The following is a 21,924-nucleotide window of genomic DNA, read 5'->3' as shown; positions in this document are numbered from 1 at the left end:
TGAGATCACAGCACTGTGTAGTGTCAAGGTTAACTTTTCTGTATTTGATAATTGCACTGTGGATGTACAGGAGAATGCCATTGTTTTTAGGAAACACACACTGAAGCGTTTAGGAATAAAGAGGTGTGATGTCTACCACTAACTCCCAAATGGTTTAGAACAGCAGTGGGCAAACTTTTTTGGTAAAAGGCCAGACAGTAATATTTTCGGCTTTTTGGGCCAGACGGTCCCTGTCACAACTACTCAGCTCTGCCGTTGTAGTTCAAAAAAGCAGCTGCAGACGATATGGAAGCGAAAGTGTGTGGCAGGGTGCCAATGAAATTATATGGATACCAAAAATTTGAAATTCATAAAATTTTCACATATGATGAAGTAGTTTGCTTTACATTTTTTTATTTTCAACTATTTCAAAATGCAAAAAATTTTTCCTTGCTTACTACCTGTATGGGTTGAATTATTGTCTGCCAGAACTTAGGTGCCCCCAGAACCTCAGAATGTGACTTTATTTGGAAATAGGGTCTTTGCAGATGTAATTAGTTAAGATAAGGTCATACTGGAGTAAGGTGGGCCCTAAACCTGATATGACTGTTGTCTTTATGAGAAACTTGGAAACTTGGACAGAGCCCAGAGAGAGACGGCCGTGTGAAGTTGGAGGCACAGATTGCAGTGATGCTGCCACAAGCCAAGAACACCCAGGGCCACAAGAAGTGGACGAGGCAGGAAAGGATTCTCCTTGAGAACCTCCAGCAGGTGCGTGGCCCCTGCCCACACCTTGGTTTTGGACTTGTGGCCTCCAGAACTGCAGGAAAATAGATGTCTGCTCTTTTTTTAAAAATATTTTTATTTAAGAATACAAACAATACACTTAGAACCACCAAAAATTGGATATCTTAGTTTAACCATAGGCATATTTAAATAAAGTAGCTAAGTAATCATTGTAAAACCTGTGTTTGCACAGTAAGTTTCATAAACCAATTTAAAATTAAGGCAACAAGGGAAAAATCTACAAATGCAGGTAGAGGTTCTTAAATTCTAAGTATTAAACACTAACTTAAATACCATTTGACCAGCTGTCAAAACTGAATGGTCTCAAAATATAAAGTAGAAAGTTATTACAAATATCAATGTTGCTATAGTAATGACCTGTTACTAAACATTTTCTGATTTCAAGAGAATATAAAGATACTGTGCTGGTTTGAAAAGGATTATGTGCCCTAGAAAAGCCATGTTTTTATCCTAATCCCATTTTGTGAAGGCAGCCGTTTCTTCTAATCCCTATTCGGTACTGTATGTTTGAAACTGTAATTAGATCATCTCCCTGGAAACGTGACTCAATCAAGAGTGGTTGTTAAACTGGATTAGGTGGAGACGTGTCTCTACCCATTTGGGTGGGTCTTAATTAGTTCACTGGAATCCTAACAAAGAGGAAACATTTTGGAGAATGGAGGAGATTTCAGAGAGAGCGTAACAGAACGACACAGCCATGAGAAGCAGAGAGTCCACCAGCCAATGACCTTTGGAGATGAAGAAGGAAATGCCTCCTGTGGAGCTTCATGAAACAGGAGGCCAGGAGGGAAAGCTAGCAGATGATGCTGTGTTCACCACGTGCCTTTCCAGATGAGAGAGGAACCCTGACTGTGTTCACCATGTGCCTTCTCACTTGAGAGAGAAACCCTGAACTTCATCAGCCTTCTTGTACAAAGGTATCTTTCCCTGATTGCCTTTGATTGGACATTTCTATAGACTTGTTTTAATTGGGACATTTTCTTGCCCTTAGAACTGTAAACTAGAAACCTATTAAATTCCCCTTTTTAAAAGCTATTCTGTTTCTGGTATATTGCATTCTGGCAACTAGCAAACTAGAACAGATACAAATGTTTTTACAATTAACATGAAAATTTGAACCACCTAAACATAGGCATATTTAAATAGAATATCTAAATAATCATTTTAAAGCCTGTTTGTACAATATATTTCATAAACCAATTTAAAATTAAGGCAAGGAAGGAAAAAAATCTACAGATACAGATATCAGAGTTTCTTGGATTCTAAATATTAAACACTGTCATAAATGTCATTTGATTAACTATCAAAACTGTAAATTCTCAAAATATTAAGTAGAAAGTTATTACAAATATCAACTTTGCTATAGTAGTGACCTATGTTCCTAAACATTTTCAAATTTTTGATTTCAGGAATTTGTTTTATCTAATATTGTTATAGCTGCCCATAGTTTTTAAATCTTTTTTAAACCTTTTTTGTTTATTTCAACAAACAAACAACACGCTTCAACAAGCAGCTACAGAACAGGTCCCAGAGTTTGTCATGGGCTACCATTCCCTTATCTCTGATTTCCTTCTAGCTTCTCCATAGCACCGGAGGCTTTACCTGAGTCATAATGACGAAATCGTATAGTATCTGTCCTTTTGTGTCAAACTTATTTCAGTCAGCATTATGTCCTCAAGGTCCATTCACGTTGTCATATGTTTTGGGACATTACTTTGTCTAACTGCTGCATAATATTCTATCCTGTATATACCACATTTTGTTTATTTATTCATCTGTTGTTGTGCTCCTGGATTGTTTCCATCTCTTGAAAATTGTGAATAGTGCCGCTGTGAACATTGGTGTGCAAATGTCTGTTCATGTTACTGCTCTCAATTCTTCTGGGTATATACTGAATATTGGTGTTGCTGGGTCATAGGACAACTCGATAGTTAGTCTTCTGAGGAATCACCAAACTGCCTTACACAGTGGCTCAACCATTATATGTTCCCACCAGTAGTGAATAAGTGTTCCAGTTTCTCCACATCCTCTCCAACATTTATAGTTTCCTGTTTGTTTAATAGCAGCTATTCCTATAGGTGTGAGGTGATATCTCATAGTTGTCTTAATATGCATCCCTTTTAGTCAGTGAGATGTCTGCTGTTCTAAGCCAGTCAGTTTGTGGTACTTTGTTTCAGCAGCCGTCAGAAACTAATACATTGCTCATACAGCTGAGGAAACAGCTGTTTTTAATACATACCTTGGTTTACTTTCTTTAATTTCATGGTTTCAGGCCAGCTTTGTTTGCAGGCCATAGTTTACTGAACCCTGATTTAGAAAAAGATTAGATCTATGCCCACACATGTGCATACATAGGGGCAAGCCGATGTGCTGCAGTGTTAGCGGTTGGTGAATCTATGGAAAGGATGTATGTGTGTTCGTTGTGCTGTTCTTACAATTCTTCTTTAGATGTGAAATTATTTCAAAATAAAGAGAGAGAGAGCCATGATTTTCCCCTCTGCATGCCCAGGAATGGGGTGGGCAGGTGCCACAACATACAAGGGTATGGTCCCGTCCATCGTCCACATATGTGGGCCATGGGGGCTCCCGGTGGTCTTCTTGGAAGTTAATCCCCACTGTTGTCCGATCACTTCATTGCCTTCACTTCTTCCTTTTTCTCTTGCTCCACCTTCATATCGAGAGACGTCTCTTGGCAGGCAGAGGAGTTGAGGCTCTCTCCTCACTGCCTGCCCATCCCCCCTTTTCTCTCCCTCTGCTAAAGACGTTCCTCCACCAGCTGAGAAAACAGCTGTCTTTAATACATTCCCTGGCTTAGTGTCTTTAATTTCATGTTCTCCATTTCCCATATGATTTCTCCAAATTGTTGGTATTCGTCTTAGATGATCAGAACCCTAGAGATAAGGAATGCTTCTCTGCACATGGAGCTATGTATTGGGAGGTGTGCCATCGGAGCAACGTTGACGAGTTCCCGTGTTCCATTTTCCCAGCACTGGGGCAAAGTCTCTCTTACTTCTCCTGACCCTCTGACCCTGGAAATGAGAGATTGGGTTAATTGGAATGTGCGTTCCTGGGGTAAGGAGGGTTGGCTTTAAGGGAAGAAGGAGTGCATGCTTTTTTTAGTTGACTTAGCAGACTCTTTTCACTGCTAGAGTCAGAAACTAACTCAAACTGGCATAAGTGAAAAGGAATTTATTAATTAAAATAGCCAAGACTGTTCACTCAGACTTGGTTAGATCCAGGAGCTGAACTGTTGCTATGAGAATTTTCTGTCTTACCGTTGCTCAGTTCCGTTTTCCTCTGTTCGGCTTCATTCTCAGGCAGACTCTTCCCTTCAGCAGCCTCAGGTTCAGCTTCTACCATATTAGCAAACCCAGAAGAAAGAGAGCAGTGAAACCGGCAGTTCTAGCTACAGTCCTAGGGCCAACTCTCACTGGCCCGCCTCGGGCCATATGTCCACTTCCGAACCAACCATTTGCCAGGGCATTGGAGAATACTGATTGGCCAGCCTGGTTCATATGACCACCCTTGCAGTGGGGCCTGTCGTCTCTACCAAAACAATCTGGGCAGAGAATTGCCAGGAGGCGACCCTTTCTGTTACCAGAAGGGGGAATGGAAGCTGGGCAGGAAGACCCAGCAGTTCTTTATTACCCAAGTGCTGGGCCATGTTGCCTTCCCCGATTCCAGTCCCAGTTTTCTAAGCCAGTGGCTTAGTTGTAACTGACAGTTGTGGATGTATCATTTTAGCTGTCAAGCTATGACCTTATAGCCACATCCCCTGACCATAAGCAAGCTATGAAAAATTACCTGTTCTCATTCTCTCCCCACTCCCAATCCTTCAGGAAACGCACAAGATCTACAAGCAGAAGCTGGAGGAGCTGACCGCCCTCCAGACTTTGTGTAGCGGCTCCATTAGTAAGCAGAAGAAGCGACTGAAGGATTTGAAGTACACGCTGCAGAAGTAAGTGAGGTGCAACACAAAGGTTCCTGGTTTTAAGGGACAGGAACCCACTCAAAACTGGCTTATCCAGAAAATGGGCATTTTACTGGAATAAAACCAAATAGCTTCAGATATCGCTTGGTCCAGGGGTCAAAGAGTGTTTTTAGGAATTTATTTATTTTTCTCTAAATTCTGCCTTCATCTGGATTGACTTCACTCCCAGGACATCTTGCACCTGGGGATGGAGCAGTCCTATTTGAACCATATGTGGGGGAGAATAAGAAATAGTTCCCCAAAGGAAAGTTGGGGTGCTGTTACAAGACGCTGAATAGATGAGCAGCAGAAATCCCTCTTATGGGTCTGAGGGGCTCTCCTGACCAAGGCGTCTGTGCTTAGGGAGTAATAGGTTGGCATCTCGAGTGGGGAGATAATCAAGCTTGTGACGTAGTTCAGTTCCTCAGGACAGGATAATAAATTCACTTCTTGGTCTTTTACAGTTTGGGAAGTACTTTTTTCCCCAGTGGATGAAGGGGTATGGTAGATGTTGTGACACCCCTTAGGTAGGTGGGGAAAGTGAGGCACAGAGTGGCTTGTCCCAGATCACTTAGCTGGGGCTCCATTCCAGAGTTTGTGACTCATGGTCAGTTCCTCCCTTCGCTCGTGGACAGTTTTTGGGAAGGTTACTGATTGTACCCCTAATCTTGACTGACCATTTTGGAAACGGAGGCTTGTTGGTTATGGTGACAGGGGGACCCAGACAAGAGTGTGGATGGTTCCATATAAAGACATCACCATTCTTAGAAAGAAGCATATGACCGATGGCAGGACTCAGGAGTCTTTTTTTAGTCTAAGATTTTTCAACCTGGGCACTCTTGGCTTTGGGGCTGAATAGCTGTTGTGGGGGCTGTCCTGTGCATTGGGGGGTGTAAGCAGCACCCCTGGCCTCTACTCACTGGAGGCCAGGAGCATCCCCTACCCCAATTATGACAACAGAATGTCTCCAGACATTGCCACAGGTCTCCTGGGGTGGGGGGTGGGGGTGCAAAATCACCCCAGCTGAGACCTACTGAGTTAGAAGTTTGACAAGTTAGGTTTTTACATGCAAGGACACCTACCATTCTGAGAGTGTGAACTGACTTGTTTTTCTAGTCTTGGAGTTCAGTTTTACCAAGGGATAACAATATGACCTTGATTGGTTGACTGCTTAGACTTTCCAAACACCTTCCTGTCCGCCCTCTTAGTAATCTCCAGATTTTCCTTTCCTGTGGCCAGGAGGAGAGCAGCATTGCTGGCCATTGTCTGCTGAGCTAGTACTCTCTGTCAGGTATCATTCTAAATGTCGTCGTACAGTCCTCACAGCAGAATTGTACCTGAGGTAGGCCTGATATGATCACGTTTTAGCTGTTAAAAATAAGGTAGAGAGATTTAAAGGAACTTCCCAAGGTCCCCAAGCTACCAGTGAGCCGAGCAAACCCACGGGGTCCAGATGGAGAGTGAAGATTGAGGGAAGTGTTGGGCAGCGCCATAGTGGGGAGGCGGTGTCAGTGCATCGGATCCTTTCTCCAGTCTGATCCACCCCTTGCTCCTCCTGCACCCCAACCTCTGACCACAGGTATAAGCGCCATGCCAGGCAGGAGGAGGCAGAGCTCGTCCAGCAGATGGACACCAGCATCAAGGAGCGGCAGAATGTCTTCTTCGACATGGAGGCCTACCTGCCCAAGAAGAACGGGTAGGAGCTGGGGGCTTGCCCACCTCTGCTGTGGGCGGGTGGGTCTGGACCACCCATTCTACATAACTCTCATCTCCTGGTGAGCTGGTGGTGGAGGGCAAAAAAAGGCCAGCGAAGGATGCTTCCGCACAGGTTTCCATGAACCTGGGAGGGGCCTCAGTCTCTACCATGTAGGTAATGACATTCCTGGCAGGGCTTTTACAAGGAACCAGACAAAAGACCTGGTTCCTGCCCTTGCCACATGCCTAGTGCCACCTGCGACCAGGAGGAAAGGTTGATGTCCCCTAAGAGAACAAACATTTATTGAGCACCAGCTGCATGCTGGGAGCTCTCTTGATGTCAGCTGTTTTAACCTCAACATTTAAGTTGGTTAGGTCAAGGTGTTCCATTTTACAAGCTCAGAGACTTGTAACCTTGGGGAATCTCTCACCAAGGACTGGGGCTCTGCCCACGTGTGGTGAAGCCAGGCTGTGGTCCCTGGACATTCTGGCTTGAGAGCCTGTGTTCTTTTCCTCATTCCCCTTCAGAGAAGTCCCCATCTCCTCCCTCAGATCATTACTGCCCCCTTGTTCCAAGGAGAGTCATTACAGTGTTGGTGTGTTAGAACCTGACGTGGTCTTTCAAGCATATTCTGTCGCTTCCACCCTGACCTTCTTCTCTGTTCCACCAGGCACTGAGTCAGCCTCCCCATGAGGTGGGGGTCACTTTTAAGCCAGTAGTGGAATGGGAGGTAACTTGCCAGCCTGTTACATTTTAAGCCATTCCTCTTGACTTCACCTTTTTTGTTAATGTGTGGTTAACAATTCCATGAGTCATCCTCTGCAGAATGAAACAACAGCCTGACATCCATGACCCTCTAAGCAGGGTGGCTCAAATCCACCTTCCAGCCTCCTTTCTCCCCAGTCCGTCAATGCATCTTGCATAAGTCAGGAATCTTTGGATTGCAAGTGACAGTAAACCCAGTTCAAAGGTGCTTAATTAGAAATAATGATTCATTAGTTCATGTAGAAAAGTCCAGTTATAGCTTTAGACATGGCTGGATCCTGCTGCTCAAGTAATACTGTTAGGATCTCTTTCTTACTTTGCTCTCTTTCTACTCTTCTGCCGTGTGTCATTTCATTGTTAGGCAGGCTTTCTCTACAAGCCGGCCCCCAGCAGCACTGGGTTTGCATCCTACCCCTTAGAAATCCCAATAGAGAAAACTTGTTCCTCAGTAGTTCTGGGAAGAGTCCTAGTGCTGATTCTTGTTGGACTCAGTTGTATCACAGGAACATTCTTGACCCAATCAGGAGGATTCACTGCACTGATTGGCCCAGCCTAGCCATGTGTCTAGGGGGAAACATGACTCTCTGAAGGGGAATCCCATTGCCCTTTCTGGAAGAAGTGATTGTATGGTGCTGGGGAAGAAAACAAATGCCCTCTTCATACCTCTGCTCCAGTTACAGCAAAACTAGAAATGCCCTTAGAATCCACTGATAGCTAGAAAAAAAGATTTTTCTCTTTCTTTCTTTCCTCTCAAACTTCTAGTCATCCTTCAAAGCCCAATTAAAATGTTGCCGGCTCGATGAAGCCTTTCTAAATACCTCCCCATTATGGAATCAATCCCCCTCCCCCAAGGTTCCATAACCCTTTACTTATACCTTATCAGTGTATTAGGGTACCAGCTATTGTACCGGGGGCCCAAAGATACCATTGCTCAAACAAGAGTGAGATGTAACAGCTCAGGGGTGAATGGACCAAGAGCAGGGGCTTAAGTGCTCATCTAGGGACTCAGGGTCCTTTCAGCTTACTTCTCACTGCTTAACCTCACCCAGCCATCAGGAGTGCTCCTGTCCTCCAGAAGGCATGTACAAGAAGGTGCTCGAAACAGCAGGTTTCATGCTGTAGGAGTCCGTATGAAATGCCCAGAACAGGTCAATCCAGAGACAGAAATTGCATTAGTGGTTGCCAGGGGCTGCGGGATAGGGGGCATGGGAAGTGACTGCTAGTGGATAACGGGTTTCTTTTTGGGGTGATGAAAATGTTCTGGAACTAGATAGTGGTGACGGTTACATAATATTGCCAGTATCCCAAAAACCACTGAATCATGCACTTGGAAATGGTGAATGCCATGCTATGTGAATTATATCTAGATTGAAAAAAGAATGTTCACTGAGGTTTTATCTATAATAGCCAAACACAGAAAACACACCAAATGGTCGTCAACGATAGAGTGAATAAATGTTACGGTCTTTCTTCTCAATGGAATATTCACACGGTGACAAAAGAAAAAGTGATACTGGGTGCAATATGCTTGGATGAATCTCACAGACATAATTTTGAGGGAAAGAAACCAGGCATAAAATAGTGCACACTGCACACATTTTTGTGAAGTTCACAACTAACCCACGGCTGTAGAAGGCACAGCAGCAGCTGCCTTTTGGGGGGGGGGGGGGGGCGGGAATCCTGACTGGCAGGGGCAGCAGGGAGCCTTCCGGGCTGGATATATTTTATTACTTGATCAGGGCATACAGATATATGAAAAATTGGCCCTGCTGTACATGTAAGACGTATGCACTAATGAGTGACATATGCCTGAATCTTAAGAGTCCTTTTTAATTTTGGGGGGGTGCATGGGTGTGAACTTGAACCCAGGCCTCCCGCATGGGGGACGGACGTTCTACCGCTGAACCACCCGCATAGAGTCGCTTTAGAATTGGCCCAGAGATTACATATCCATCCCCTTGTCTCATTGGCTGGAGCGTAGTCACGTGCTCACATCTAGCTGCAAAGCAGGCTGGGAAGAACTGTTTTGGAGCCAACGAAAATGTGGGCGTGTCTGTGAGGAAGCAGAGTGGACTAGCGCGACGGTCCCTCGCCCCGGGCTTGGGCGGCCCATCCTCAGGCGTGTGAGCGAGGATCATCCGAGTGCTCCAGTGGCGTCCAGGAACGAGAGCCTCACGGGTCTTTCCTTCCAGGCTCTACTTAAACTTGGTCCTCGGCAACGTGAACGTGACTCTTCTCAGCAACCAGGCCAAGTGAGTGTGCCCGGACCCCTCCCTGGCTTTATGGAATTTCGGACATTTTGCTCTTTTAGCTCAGAAAAGATGGGCACAGGCTAGAGGTTTTTCGTTTTTTTCCATTAAAAAAAAAAAGTTCGCAGTCAGGACTCTGGTTTTTAACTCCCCCTGATGCTTGACTCCTCAGCGGGGAGATGGCTCTGGGTCCTTCCTTTCACAGGGCGGGCCGCTGGGCTGGAAGAAACCGCCCATCTGCCATGAGAAGTGTGCGTGGGAAGGCGTGGAATCCAGAAGGGGCATTTCTCCTGGGAACGGGCAGTCTTGTCCACCCTAAAGCTATCGCTTCCCAAGGGAAATTGATCTGTGATGTTTCTGCTCCAGTAATTGGTTAAGAGAGGTCACCCCCCTCCCCTGGCCACCCCCCATGGGCCCAGAGCCCTAGACGGGGAGTCCAGGACCAGGAGGACTTTTATGCAGTTGACCTTTTCACCTTATTTGAGCAGCACATTAATTCAAGACCAGGTCTCCCCTTTAAAGGGATCAGAAGGTCCTTGTGGGGTGTGGGAATAGGGGCAGAGGCATGGGGGGACTGTAATAGTAACGTGACTTTCCATGGGGGTCTTTCGTGGCAGGTTTGCCTATAAGGACGAATATGAGAAGTTCAAGCTCTACCTGACCATCATCCTCCTGCTCGGTGCTGTGGCCTGTCGATTTGTCCTTCACTATAGGTAATGGGGTATGGCGGGAAGGCATGTGGGGGTGGGAGGGAGCTAAGAGAGAGCGATCAGAGGTCTCCCCTGCTTGTGCACCATTTGGTGTGATAAGACCACCAGAGTGGGCATTTCTCATGGGAAGTGACAGTCCTGGCCCACCCTACATCATTCAGTAAATTTTTATTAAATAGCTGCTGCAGCGTGTAGTTAAGAAAGAGCCCAGTGTGGTCTAGCCAGTGGAGTATTAGTCACTGGAATATCATTCAGCCCTAGAAAGATATGAATACTGACTTAAGCCAGGTATGGAAGTTCCATTTTTATGAAATGTACAAAAAGGCAAATCCAAAGAGACAGAAAGCAGATTAGTAGTTTCCGCGGGCTTGGGGGAGGGGGATTGGGGAGTGACTACTAGGTTTTAGGGGGGTTCTTTTTGGGGTGATGAAATGTTCTGGAATTAGGTGGTGGTGATGGTTGCACAACCCTGAGATATACTAAAAGCTAATGAATTGTATACTTCAAAATGACAAATGGTATGGTATGTGAATTATATCTTATTTAAAAAAACAGAACAAAGCAATGAGAAAGAGCCCGGTAATCATAGGTTTGAATCTTGGTTTCCTGGCTAACTGGCTCTTACCATAGGCAGGTTTCCTCTGGGAACCTCAGTCTCCTATCTGTAAAACAAAGTGCTAGTAGTACCTGACTCTTAGGGTTATTGTGACAAATGCACTAATACTGTATGTTTAAGGAAGGGATTTAGAACAGTGGCTGGCACAGGGTGGTGCCTGCTGAGAGTGTTAGTTACTGTTATTCAGGTAGGACTAGGCCATGCTCCTCTTGGAGGATGAAGCCTGTGGGGAATGCTGCATTGGCCCTGAGCCTTTCGTTTCTCCCACAGGCCTCAAGTTTCTACCCTGGGAGAGGTGGCTAAGTACCACTTGGGCATTTGGCCTATGTGTCAAGGATTTATTGCCTGGCAAGGGTTTATTGCCTGGCTGGGAGTCTAGCTGCTGGTCTTGCCACTTGAGTGTTCACACAAAGGCTGTTTTAGGTGCTGGCCTGGGGCAGTCCTACTTTGGTCCAACCGGCTCGCTCAAGGGTGAAAGGCTACGCACACATTTCAATAAATGTGTGCTCACATGCCCCTGTGCAAGGTCGGGGGTGGGTGGGTGCAGGGGGGGGGGGGGATAGTTCTTGATGTGTACCTGGACTTCCTTGCGTGGAACCCCTAGGGACCTCAGAGGGCAAACCAGGTGTGTTTCTGAGTTCTGGGGCTTATATGACGGTTGCGTATTTCCATTTCTCCCATCCCTTTCTGTCTTAGTTCCCTAGGGCTGCCTTCTGTACCACAAAATGGTGGCCTAAAACAACAGACATTTATTGTCTCTGTTCTGGAAGTCAGAAGTCTGAAATCAAGGTGTCAGCAGGGCCCTGTTCCCTCTGAAGTTTCTGTGGGAGAATCCTTTCTGCCCTTTTCCAGCTTCTGGTCACCCCAGATGTTCCTTGACTTGTGATTGCATCACTCCAATCTCTACCTCCATCTTCAGGTGGAGTCTCCCTCTGCCTCTCCTTCTGTGTCACTGTTTTCCTATAAGGACACCAGTCACTGGATTTAGGGCCAACCCTAATCAGGATGACCTCATTTAACTAACTATGTCTGCAACAACCCTATTTCTTTTTTTTTTTTTTTTTAACTTTTTATATTAATTTAAAAAAATTAACAAACAAAACATTAAGATATTCCATTCTACATATATAATCAGTAATTCTTAATATCATCACATAGTTGCATATTCATCATTTCTTAGAACATTTGCATCGATTTAGAAAAAGAAATAAAACAATAACAGAGAAAAAAAAAGATTATACATACCATACCCCTTACCCCTCACTTTCATTTACCACTAGTATTTCAAACTAAATTTATTTTAACATTTGTTCCCCCTATTGTTTATTTTTATTCCATATGTTCTACTCTTCTGTTGATATAGTAGCTAAAAGGAGCATCAGACACAAGGTTTTAACATTCACAGAGTCTCATTGTGAAAGCTATATCATTGTTCAATCATCATCAAGAAACATGGCTACTGGAACACAGCTCTACATTTTCAAGCAGTTCCCTCCAGCCTCTCCGCTACGTCTTGAACAACAAGGTGATATCTACTTAATGCATAAGAATAACCTCCAGGATAACCTCTCAACTCTGTTTGGAATCTCTCAGCCATTGACACTTAGTCTCATTTCACTCTTCCCCCTTTGGTCGAGAAGGTTCTGTCAATCCCTTGATGTTAATTCTCAGCTCATTCTAGGGTTTTTCTCAGTCCCTTGATGCTGAGTCTCAGCTCATTCCAGGATCTCTGTCCCACGTTGCCAGGAAGGTCCACACCCCTGGGAGTCATGTCCCACGCAGAGAGGGGGAGGGTGGTGAGACTGCTCGTCATGTTGGCTTGAGAGAGAGGCCACATCTGAGCAACAAAAGAGGCTCTCTTGGGGGTGACTCTTAGGCCTAAATTTTAAGTAGACTTGACCTATCCTTTGTGGGGTTAAGTTTCATATGAACAAACCCCAAGACTAGGGGCTCAGCATATAGCTTTGGTTGTCCACACTGCTTGTGAGAATATCAAGAATTCAACTTGGGGAAGTTGAATTTCTTCTTGTTCTCACCATTCCCCGAAGGGGGCTTGCAAATACTTTTCCAGTCACTGATCAAATCACTCTGGGATTCATCGGGCATCACTCTGGACAAACCAACAAAATCTCCTGTCCTACCTGAGATTCCAAGTACTCATGACATTCAATCCAACTGTCTACATGAGTTATATTAGGAAATACTCTAGTCAAAGTATAAATTTTGTAACGAACATTTTTTGCTTTAGTCTCACGCATAAGGTGACATTTTAAAATATTATCATCTGTTTTCAGCACCCTGCAATAATGACATTCCTTTGTTCTTCCTCATGCAAAAACATTTTTAAAATTTGTACATTGTACATTTCACTATTATTATACACTCTAGGCATTCCTAGATTATACCATCTCGATCTTTACCATCTATCTTTCTTTCTGATTTCATTTATGTCCCCAGCCCTCCTCCCTCTGTCATTCTCACATGCAGCTTCATTCAGTGTTTTAACATAATTACATTACAGTTAGGTAGTATTGTGCTGTCCATTTCTGAGTTTTTATATTCAGTCCTGTTGCACAATCTGTATCCCTTCAGCTCCAATTACCCAATATCTCACCCTGTTTCTATCTCCTGATGGTCTCTGTTACCAAGGAAATATTCCAAGTTTATTCACTAATGTCAGTTCATATCAGTGAGACCATACAGTATTTGTCCTTTTTTTCTGGCTAATCACACTCAGCATAATGTCCTTAAGGTCCATTCATGTTGTTACATACTTCATAACTTTATTCTGTCTTACAGCTGCATGATATTCCATCTTATGTAAATGTCACCGTTTGTTTAGTCAACTGTCTGTTGATGGACATTTTGGCTGTTTCCATCTCTTGGTAATTGTTAATAATGCTGCTATAAACATTGGTGTGTAAATGTCCATTTGTGTCCTTGGCCTCGTGTCCTTTGAGTAGAGACAGCATATAGATGGGTCCTGTTTTTTTTTTTTTTTTTTATTAATCAAAAAAAAGAAAAGAAATTAACACAACATTTAGAAATCATTCCATTCTACATATGCACTCAGTAATTCTTAGTATCATCACATAGATGTATGATCATCATTTCTTAGTACATTTGCATCGATTTAGGAAATGAACTAGCAAAACAGCAGAAAAAGATATAGAATGTTAATATAGAGAAGAGAATTAAAATAATAATAATAATAATAAAATATATATATATTAAAAAAGGAAAAAGAAAAAACAAAAACAAAAGATACAAACAAACAAACAAAGAACTATAGTTCAGGTGCAGCTTCATTCAGTGTTTTAACATAGTTACATTACAATTAGGTATTATTGTGCTGTCCATTTTTGAGTTTTTGTATCTAGTCCTGTTGCACAGTCTGTATCCCTTCAGCTCCAATTACCCATTATCTTACCCTGTTTCTAACTCCTGCTGGTCTCTGTTACCAATGATATATTCCAAGTTGATTCTCGAATGTCGGTTCACATCAGTGGGACCATACAGTATTTGTCCTTTAGTTTTTGGCTAGACTCACTCAGCATAATGTTCTCTAGGTCCATCCATGTTATTACATACTTCATAAGTTTAGTCTGTCTTAAAGCTGCATAATATTCCATCGTAGGTATACGCCACAGTTTGTTTAGCCACTCGTCTGTTGATGGACATTTTGGCTGTTTCCATCTCTTTGCAATTGTAAATAATGCTGCTATAAACACTGGTGTGCAAATGTCCGTCTGTGTCTTTGCCCTTAAGTCCTTTGAGTAGATACCTAGCAGTGGTATTGCTGGGTCGTAATCCATTCTGCCAGTCTATGTCTTTTGATTGGGGAATTCAGTCCATTAACTTTTAGTGTTATTACTGTTTGGGATAATATTTTCCTCTACCATTTTGCCTTTTGTATTATATATATCATATCTGATTTTCCTTCTTTCTACACTTTACTCCATACCTCTCTCTTCTATCTTTTCGTATCTGACTCTAGTGCTCCCTTTAGTATTTCTTGCAGAGCTGGTCTCTTGGTCACAAATTCTCTCAGTGACTTTTTGTCTATAAATGTTTTAATTTCTCCTTCATTTTTGAAGGACAATTTTGCTGGATATAGAAGTCTTGGTTGGCAGTTTTTCTCTTTTAGTAATTTAAATATATCATCCCACTGTCTTCTCGCTTCCATGGTTTCTGCTGAGAAATCTACACATAGTCTTATTGGGTTTCCCTTGTATGTGACAGATTGTTTTTCTCTTGCTGCTTTCAAGATCCTCTCTTTCTCTTTGACCTCTGACATTCTAACTAGTGTCTTGGAGAACGCCTATTTGGGTCTATTCTCTTTGGGGTGCGCTGCACTTCTTGGATCTGTAAATTTAGGTCTTTCATAAGAGTTGGGAAATTTTCAGTGATAATTTCTTCCATTAGTTTTTCTCCTCCTTTTCCCTTCTCTTCTCCTTCTGGGACACCCACAACACGTATATTTGTGCGCTTCATATTGTCATTCAGTTCCCTGATCCCCTGCTCAAGTTTTTCCATTCTTTTCCCTATAGTTTCTGTTTCTTTTTGGAATTCAGATGTTCCATCCTCCAGTTCACTAATTGTAGCTTCTGTCTCTTTAAATCTACCATTGTAGGTATCCATTGTTTTTTCCATCTTTTCTACTTTGTCCTTCACTCCCATAAGTTCTGTGATTTGTTTTTTCAGATTTTCTATTTCTTCTTTTTGTTCAGCCCATGTCTTCTTCATGTCCTCCCTCAATTTATTGATTTGGTTTTTGAAGAGGTTTTCCATTTCTGTTCGTATATTCAGCATTAGTTGTCTCAGCTCCTGTATCTCATTTGAACTATTGGTTTGTTCCTTTGACTGGGCCATATCTTCAATTTTCCGAGTGTGATCTGTTATTTTCTGCTGGTGTCTGGGCATTTGATCAGATTTCCCTGGGTGTGGGACCTGGCTGGTTGAAAAGTTTTTCTGTGAAATCTCTGGGCTCTGTTTTTCTTTTCCTGCCCAGTAGGTGGCGCTCGTGGCACTCGTCTGTCTGCGGGTCCCACCAGTAAAAGATGCTGTGGCTCCTTTAACTTGCCAATCTGAATCTCACAGTCGGCCCGGGAAACCGCGCGTAGAGGGGGGGTCGCCGGCCACCGCGGCTTGGGGGAGTGCCGGTCCAAATTGCCCAGCTGGCCCGAGACGCCAAGCATGCGGGAGGGCCCTGCTATCCAACGTTCCCAGTCAGACTGGGAAGCCACATGTGTGGCAGGGACCCCAGTCGCCAGCCGCCCCGGCCCAGGAAAGCACGCGCCCCTCGGGTATCTCACCGCAGCAGATTCTCCCTGCCCGTTCAGCCGTTCCAGAATGGGGTACGCTGTCTTTTTGGTCTTTGTCGTGGCTCCGGGAGCTGTTTCGTATTGTTTCTGTTTCTTTAGTTGCTGTTCTGGAGGAGGAATTAAGACCCGCGCGTCTTACTAAGTCGCCATCTTCTCCGCAAGTCTCTGGGTCCTGTTTTTTAATCCATTCTGCCAGACTATGTCTTTTGATTGGAGAGTTTAATCTAAACATTCAGTGTTATTACTGCATGGGTAGTACTTTCTTCTACTATTTTGCCTTCTGGATTTTATATGTCCTATCTAATTTTCCTTCTTTTTACCTTTACTCATAGTCTTCCTTTCTATACTCTTCTCCACACCTCTCTCTTCTGTCTTCATATCTGTCTCTAGTGTTCCTTTTAGTATTTCTTGCAGAGCTGGTCTCTTGGTCACAAATTCTCTCAGTGATTTTTTGTCTGAAAATGTTTTAATTTCTTTCCTCATTTTTGAAGGACAGTTTTGCTGGATATAGAATTCTTGGTTGGCAGTTTTTCTCTTTTAATAATTTAAATATATTATCCTACTGTCTTCTTGCCTCCATGGTTTCTGCTGAGAGATCTGCTCATAGTCTTATTGGGCTTCCCTTGTATGTGATGGATTGCTTTTCTCTTGCTACTTTCAAGATCCTCTCTTTCTCTTTGACCTCTGACATTCTGATTATTAAATGTCTTGGAGTATGTCTATTTGGATCTATTCTCTTTGGGGTACGCTGCACTTCTTGGATCTGTAATTTTAAGTCTTTCATAAGAGTTGGGAAATTTTCAGTGATAATTTCCTCCATTAGTTTTTCTCCTCCTTTTCCCTTCTCATCTCCTTCTGGGACACCCACAACACGTATATTCTTGTGCTTCATATTGTCTTTCAATTCCCTGAGTCCCTGCTCATATTTTCCCATTTTTTCCCCCTATAGTTTCTGTTTCTTGTCGGATTTCAGATGTTCTGTCCTCCAGTTTGAAATCCTATGTTCTGTCTCTCAAAATCTACCATTGTGGGTTTCCATTGTTTTTTTCATCTCTTCTACTGTCTTTCATTCCCATAAGTTCTGTGATTTGTTTTTTCAGACTTTCAGTTTCTTCTTTTTGTTCTTTCCTTGCCTTCTTTATATCCTCCCTCAATTCATTGATTTGGTTTTTGATGAGGTTTTCCATGTCTGTTCGTACATTCTGAATTAATTGTTTCAGCTCTTGTATGTCATTTGAATTGTTGGTTTGTTCCTTTGACTGGGCTATATCTTCAATTTTCCTAGTGTGATTTGTTTTTTTTTGCTGGCATCTAGGCATTTTATTACCTTAATTAGTTTATTCTGGAGATTGCTTTCACTTCTTTTATCTAGGGTTTTCTTGCTGGACGAATTTGTTGTCTATCTGTTCTTTGATACTCTGTTCAGCTTTATCTGGACCTTTAGCTTAAGTTTTGTTTAACAGAAGAGAATTTTTCAGTTCTTGTTTTCTTGTTTCTTGCCCTGCTTGTGTGGTGCCTTCCCCCCCACACACACTTAGGAGGGTCTACTTAGATATTACAGACCCCAGCCAGATTTTCCCAGACCAAACTGGCCTCCTATCAGGTGGAAAGAGTCACCTGCATCGGTTTTCCCTGAGGGTGAGACCCAGCAGGTTGAAAGACTTTCCTGTGAAGTCTCTGGGCTCTGTTTTTCTTATCCTGCCCAGTATGTGGTGCTTGTCTGCCTGCAGGTCCCACCAGCGTAAGATGATGCAGTACCTTTAACTTTGGCGGACTCTCCCTGCTGGGGGCATGGTGGAGACAGAGGAGAGATTGTAGGCTGGTTTTAATGGCTTCAAGCTACCAAACCCTGGGGTCTGAATTCCTTGAGAGAGGGATTCCACCTGGGCGGGGCTTCACCTCTCCCCTGGGGAAGGCACAGGCTCCAGATAAGCCCCCAAAGAGCTCATTTCTGCCTATGCCTGGGGCAGTTGCAGCCTGAAAAGGCCTGCTGCTCTATCCAGAGGCAGTCAAGCCTTTGTAGATACACAGCCACAAAAACCTCTGCTTCCTTCTTTTTTTTTTTCCCCTTTTTCTGTCAGTCCTGCCCCCTTGGCGCCGGGGCAAAAATGAGCCACCTCCACTTTGATCAGGTTCACCTAAGCTGGGGGCCTATTTTTAGTAGTCAGAATTTGTTAATTAGTTCCACAACTGGCGTTTGATTGTGCCCAGTCCCTGCTGCTGGTAAAGTCCTTTCCTTTCCCCTCTGGGAAGCGGCCTGTGGGGGAGGGGCGCTGGCCGCCACAGCTTTGGGAACTCACGGTTCTGGGGGGTGCTTGCAGCCAGTCCAGCTGGTCCAGACTGGGGTACGCTGTGCGTCTGGTCACTGATGTGGCCCCAGGAGCTGTTCTGTACTGTTTCTGGTTATTTAGTAGTTGTTCTGGAGGATGAACTAAAACGTGCACGTTGTTAATCGCCATTTTGACCCGGAACAACAACACTATTTCTAAATGAGGTCACAGTTTTAAGATTTTGAGGAGACACTGTTCAATCCTCTTTACCTTCCATGGGTTAAAAATGGGAGGGGGCTGGACTGGTGTCCCCCTAGGAACTTGCGGTGCTCTTTAACCTTGGGCAAGTGACCTACCCTCTCCCTGCCTCAGTTTCTTCACATATGCAGTGAGCCTGACAGAAGCTGTGTGGCAGGTTGGTTGTGAGGACTGATAAGCTCTAGTTGGAAAGTATGTGGAATATTGCCTGACTCACAAGGGCTGTCTCAGCGTTGGTGGTGCTTACTGTCGTTGTTTTGGCCAGAACCAGGCCTGTATGAAAAAGAGCACAGCTTCACATTTGTGTTTAAGTGGCAGGGTTCTCTGTCCTCACTCTTGCCCCTTGGGGACCTTTTCCTTGCCTAGTGCCCCACCCATCCAGTGGCCATTCCCTCACACCTCTGAGCCTTGGGCTGGGTGTGGTTAGCATCCTTCAGAGCCATCGGGCTCTGGGTCCAGTTCTGCCTCTCAGGGCTGTGTGACCGGGAGGAGAGCCCTTGACCTCTCTGGGTCTGATTCTTCACCTTTCCCCTGGGCCCAGGGATGCAGGCTTTGCTGGTGCCCCCTGGGCTTTGGGACTTCGGGGAGGCAACTGTGTTTGGTCTGGAGTTTGGACCCGGTGGGAAAGAGATCATTGGAGTTAAGCTCTGAGGTTGGTGGGCTTGGGTTTGGATCCCATTCCTGTACTTTCTGGTTGTGTGATCCTCGGCAACTCACTTTCCCTCTCTGAGCTTCAGTTTCTACTTCTGTAAAATGGGAAGCAATAGTGTCTCAGTCTGGGTTCCCCAGAAGAGACCCTAAGACCAGCATCTGAGTGCAGGAGATTTATTTGGGAGACAATCCTGGGAAACACTAGTAGGGGAAGGGGAGGTGACAAAAGGAAGCTGGGCAAAGGACCAGGGGTGGTTTGCACCAATTGCTGCCAGTCACACCTGCCCCCTACCCCTGAGAAAGCCCCCAGACATGCTAAGGGTTGCACGTTCTGGCAGCTGGAGTCGGGCAGATAAGCATGGTCATGGCAGGTGCATCTGCTACAAGAACCAACCCTGCGGGCTTATTATGAGAATTAGGAGAGAAGATCCCTGTAAAATGTTCGCCAGGTGGCAAGTTCCCAATCATTAGCACTGGTCTAGTGCAGTGGGATAAATTATAGCCCCATCCCCACCCCAGGGTCCCCCAGCTCTCCACATCCCAATCCCCTGAGCCTGCACGTGTGTTACCTCATGCCAAATGGATTTTGTCAGTGTGAGAAAGATAAGGATCTTGAGATGGGGTGATTATCTGGGTTATCCACGTGGGTCCAGTGTCATCTCAGGGGTCCTTCAGAGAGGGAGGCACAGGTTCAGAGGAGGAGCTGTGACAACCGAAGCTAAGGTTCGAGTAACATGGAGCCGAGGAACATGGGCAGCCTCTAGCTTCTGGGAAAGGGAAGGAAACACATTCTCTACTAGAGCCTCCAAGAGGAAACAGCATGCTGATGCACTTTGCACTCCTGAACTCCACAGATAAGCTAAATGTGTGTTGCATTTAGCCACCGAGTTTGTGGTGCTTTGCCCTAGTAGCTGCAGGAAACTGATACACCTCGGCAGGTCAGGCCTCAGTCAGTACCTCAAACACATCCCTGAAGCCTTACCTTTACTCTTCTTTGCACTAAGACAGGAAACCAGGTGGCCATGGCACACTGCCAGGTCTGCCGCCTGTCTGGAGGTGTGCTCCAGAGCTTGTTATCTCATGTGACCCCCTAAACTGGGAGGCCAGAGTCCCTGGGTCCCTTCTTCACTGCCCCCGTTTCCTGTCCAAGTCAGGTAGGCGTCTGCTTTCCCCAGAGTTAGGCTTCTCAGGCTCATTTTGTGGATTTTGGACCCTGTGATGCCTTTAAAATAATAACAGAGAACATATGGTGCTTTTCCTATGTGCCAGGCACAGGAAAAGGCCATGCAGGCTGAGTTCTTAACCGACTGTTACAGACGATTCAGCCCAGGAATTTTTTTGCATGTATAACAAAGCTTACAGGTGGCTTGAGGGGATGGTCAGAGTTCACATCCCAACCCTGCAGACAATTTAGAAAGGAATATTAGGTTTCCTGGTAAAGTCCTTTGGTCACTGTGCCACCAGAAACTTCACATCAGATGATAAGAACTTGGAAGAGCGGTTGCTTTCAGCTGAGGGATCAAGGAAGGAGGGGAATCCTTAAAGCTTCAGGGTAGGTGGGATTCAGGTAGAAGACGAGGAAGGAGGACAGGCGTTCTCAGTGGAGAGGACTCCTCTCTGCCTCCCCGTGGTTTGATTAAGAGATTTTCAGAGGCAGCAACTGCTTTGTGCAGGCTTCAGTCCTGGATAACTGGTTCGTTTGCAGGCTGGAGAGGGACAGCTGCCCCTGGATCTCATGCCCACTCCCCTCCCCGGGGTTCTTTCTCCACGACAGGGTGACAGATGAAGTCTTTAACTTCCTGCTGGTATGGTACTACTGCACCCTGACGATACGGGAGAGTATCCTCATCAGCAATGGCTCAAGGTAATGGGCGCCTAGCTTTGTGGGCGGCATAGGGAGGGTCAAGGGGGAGTCTGTCACAGAGGGAAATCAGGTCACCCCACGCTGCACTCCCCTCTTCCTTGGGGAGATTGGGGACCGTTCAGACCCAGGAAGGAGAAAAACTGTGCTGGTGCAGTTGTTGCACCCTCACTTGCTCATGATCAATCTCTTGTTTGCAAGTAACAGAAGCCTAACTCAGACGGCCCTAATATGATAGCAGACATGTTATTTTTTTCATATCAAGGAGAAGGTCCATTGGGTCTGGCTTCAGGTTAGGCTTAATCCAAGTGCTGTGACAATGTTGTCAGGAACCAGCGTCTTTCTTTCTCTCACCTCTGCCTTCCACAGTGCTGCCTTTCTTCACTGGTTCCAGGTAGGGGCACCCAGCAGCTCCCAGGCTCGTGTCATTTTTTTCTAGCATTCCCAGTAAAATAGGGCATGTTCTTCTCTCCAGGAAGTCTCATTGGGTTCCGTTGGTGCTGCCCGGATCACATGCTCTTCCCTGAGCCAATCACTGGAGCCAGGGAATGCTCTGCTGTGATTGGCTGGGCCTGAGCCACGTGCCCACCCCTGTGGTCATCATTAGAAGTAGCTGCTCCCAAAAGCACAGAAGCTGGGTTTTGGACAGTGGTTGGGGTGAGCGTGGTTCCCCAGAGGCAAAGTGCTGCTAGGAGAAAGATGAGTGGATTCTGGTGGCAGGAGTTGATGGGTCCCCACAGGGAGATGAGGAGGAGGACGGACAGTTGT

General features: G+C 45.0%; 1 protein-coding gene across 1 annotated transcript in view; it reads left to right on the top strand.

The window, feature by feature from the left end:
• TMEM120B (transmembrane protein 120B) overlaps window positions 1-21,924 on the top strand; it is a 46,776-nt gene that overhangs the window by 13,334 nt on the left and 11,518 nt on the right. Inside the window, exons 2-6 of the mRNA XM_077159768.1 lie at window positions 4,626-4,744; window positions 6,336-6,452; window positions 9,410-9,469; window positions 10,084-10,179; window positions 21,070-21,159. Coding sequence (XP_077015883.1) covers window positions 4,626-4,744; window positions 6,336-6,452; window positions 9,410-9,469; window positions 10,084-10,179; window positions 21,070-21,159 — 482 coding nt within the window. The remainder of the gene's footprint in view (window positions 1-4,625; window positions 4,745-6,335; window positions 6,453-9,409; window positions 9,470-10,083; window positions 10,180-21,069; window positions 21,160-21,924) is intronic.

Source organism: Tamandua tetradactyla, chromosome 5 (genome assembly GCF_023851605.1).
Source record: "Tamandua tetradactyla isolate mTamTet1 chromosome 5, mTamTet1.pri, whole genome shotgun sequence".
NCBI lineage: Eukaryota > Metazoa > Chordata > Mammalia > Pilosa > Myrmecophagidae > Tamandua > Tamandua tetradactyla.
This window is presented reverse-complemented; position numbering and strand designations above follow the sequence as displayed.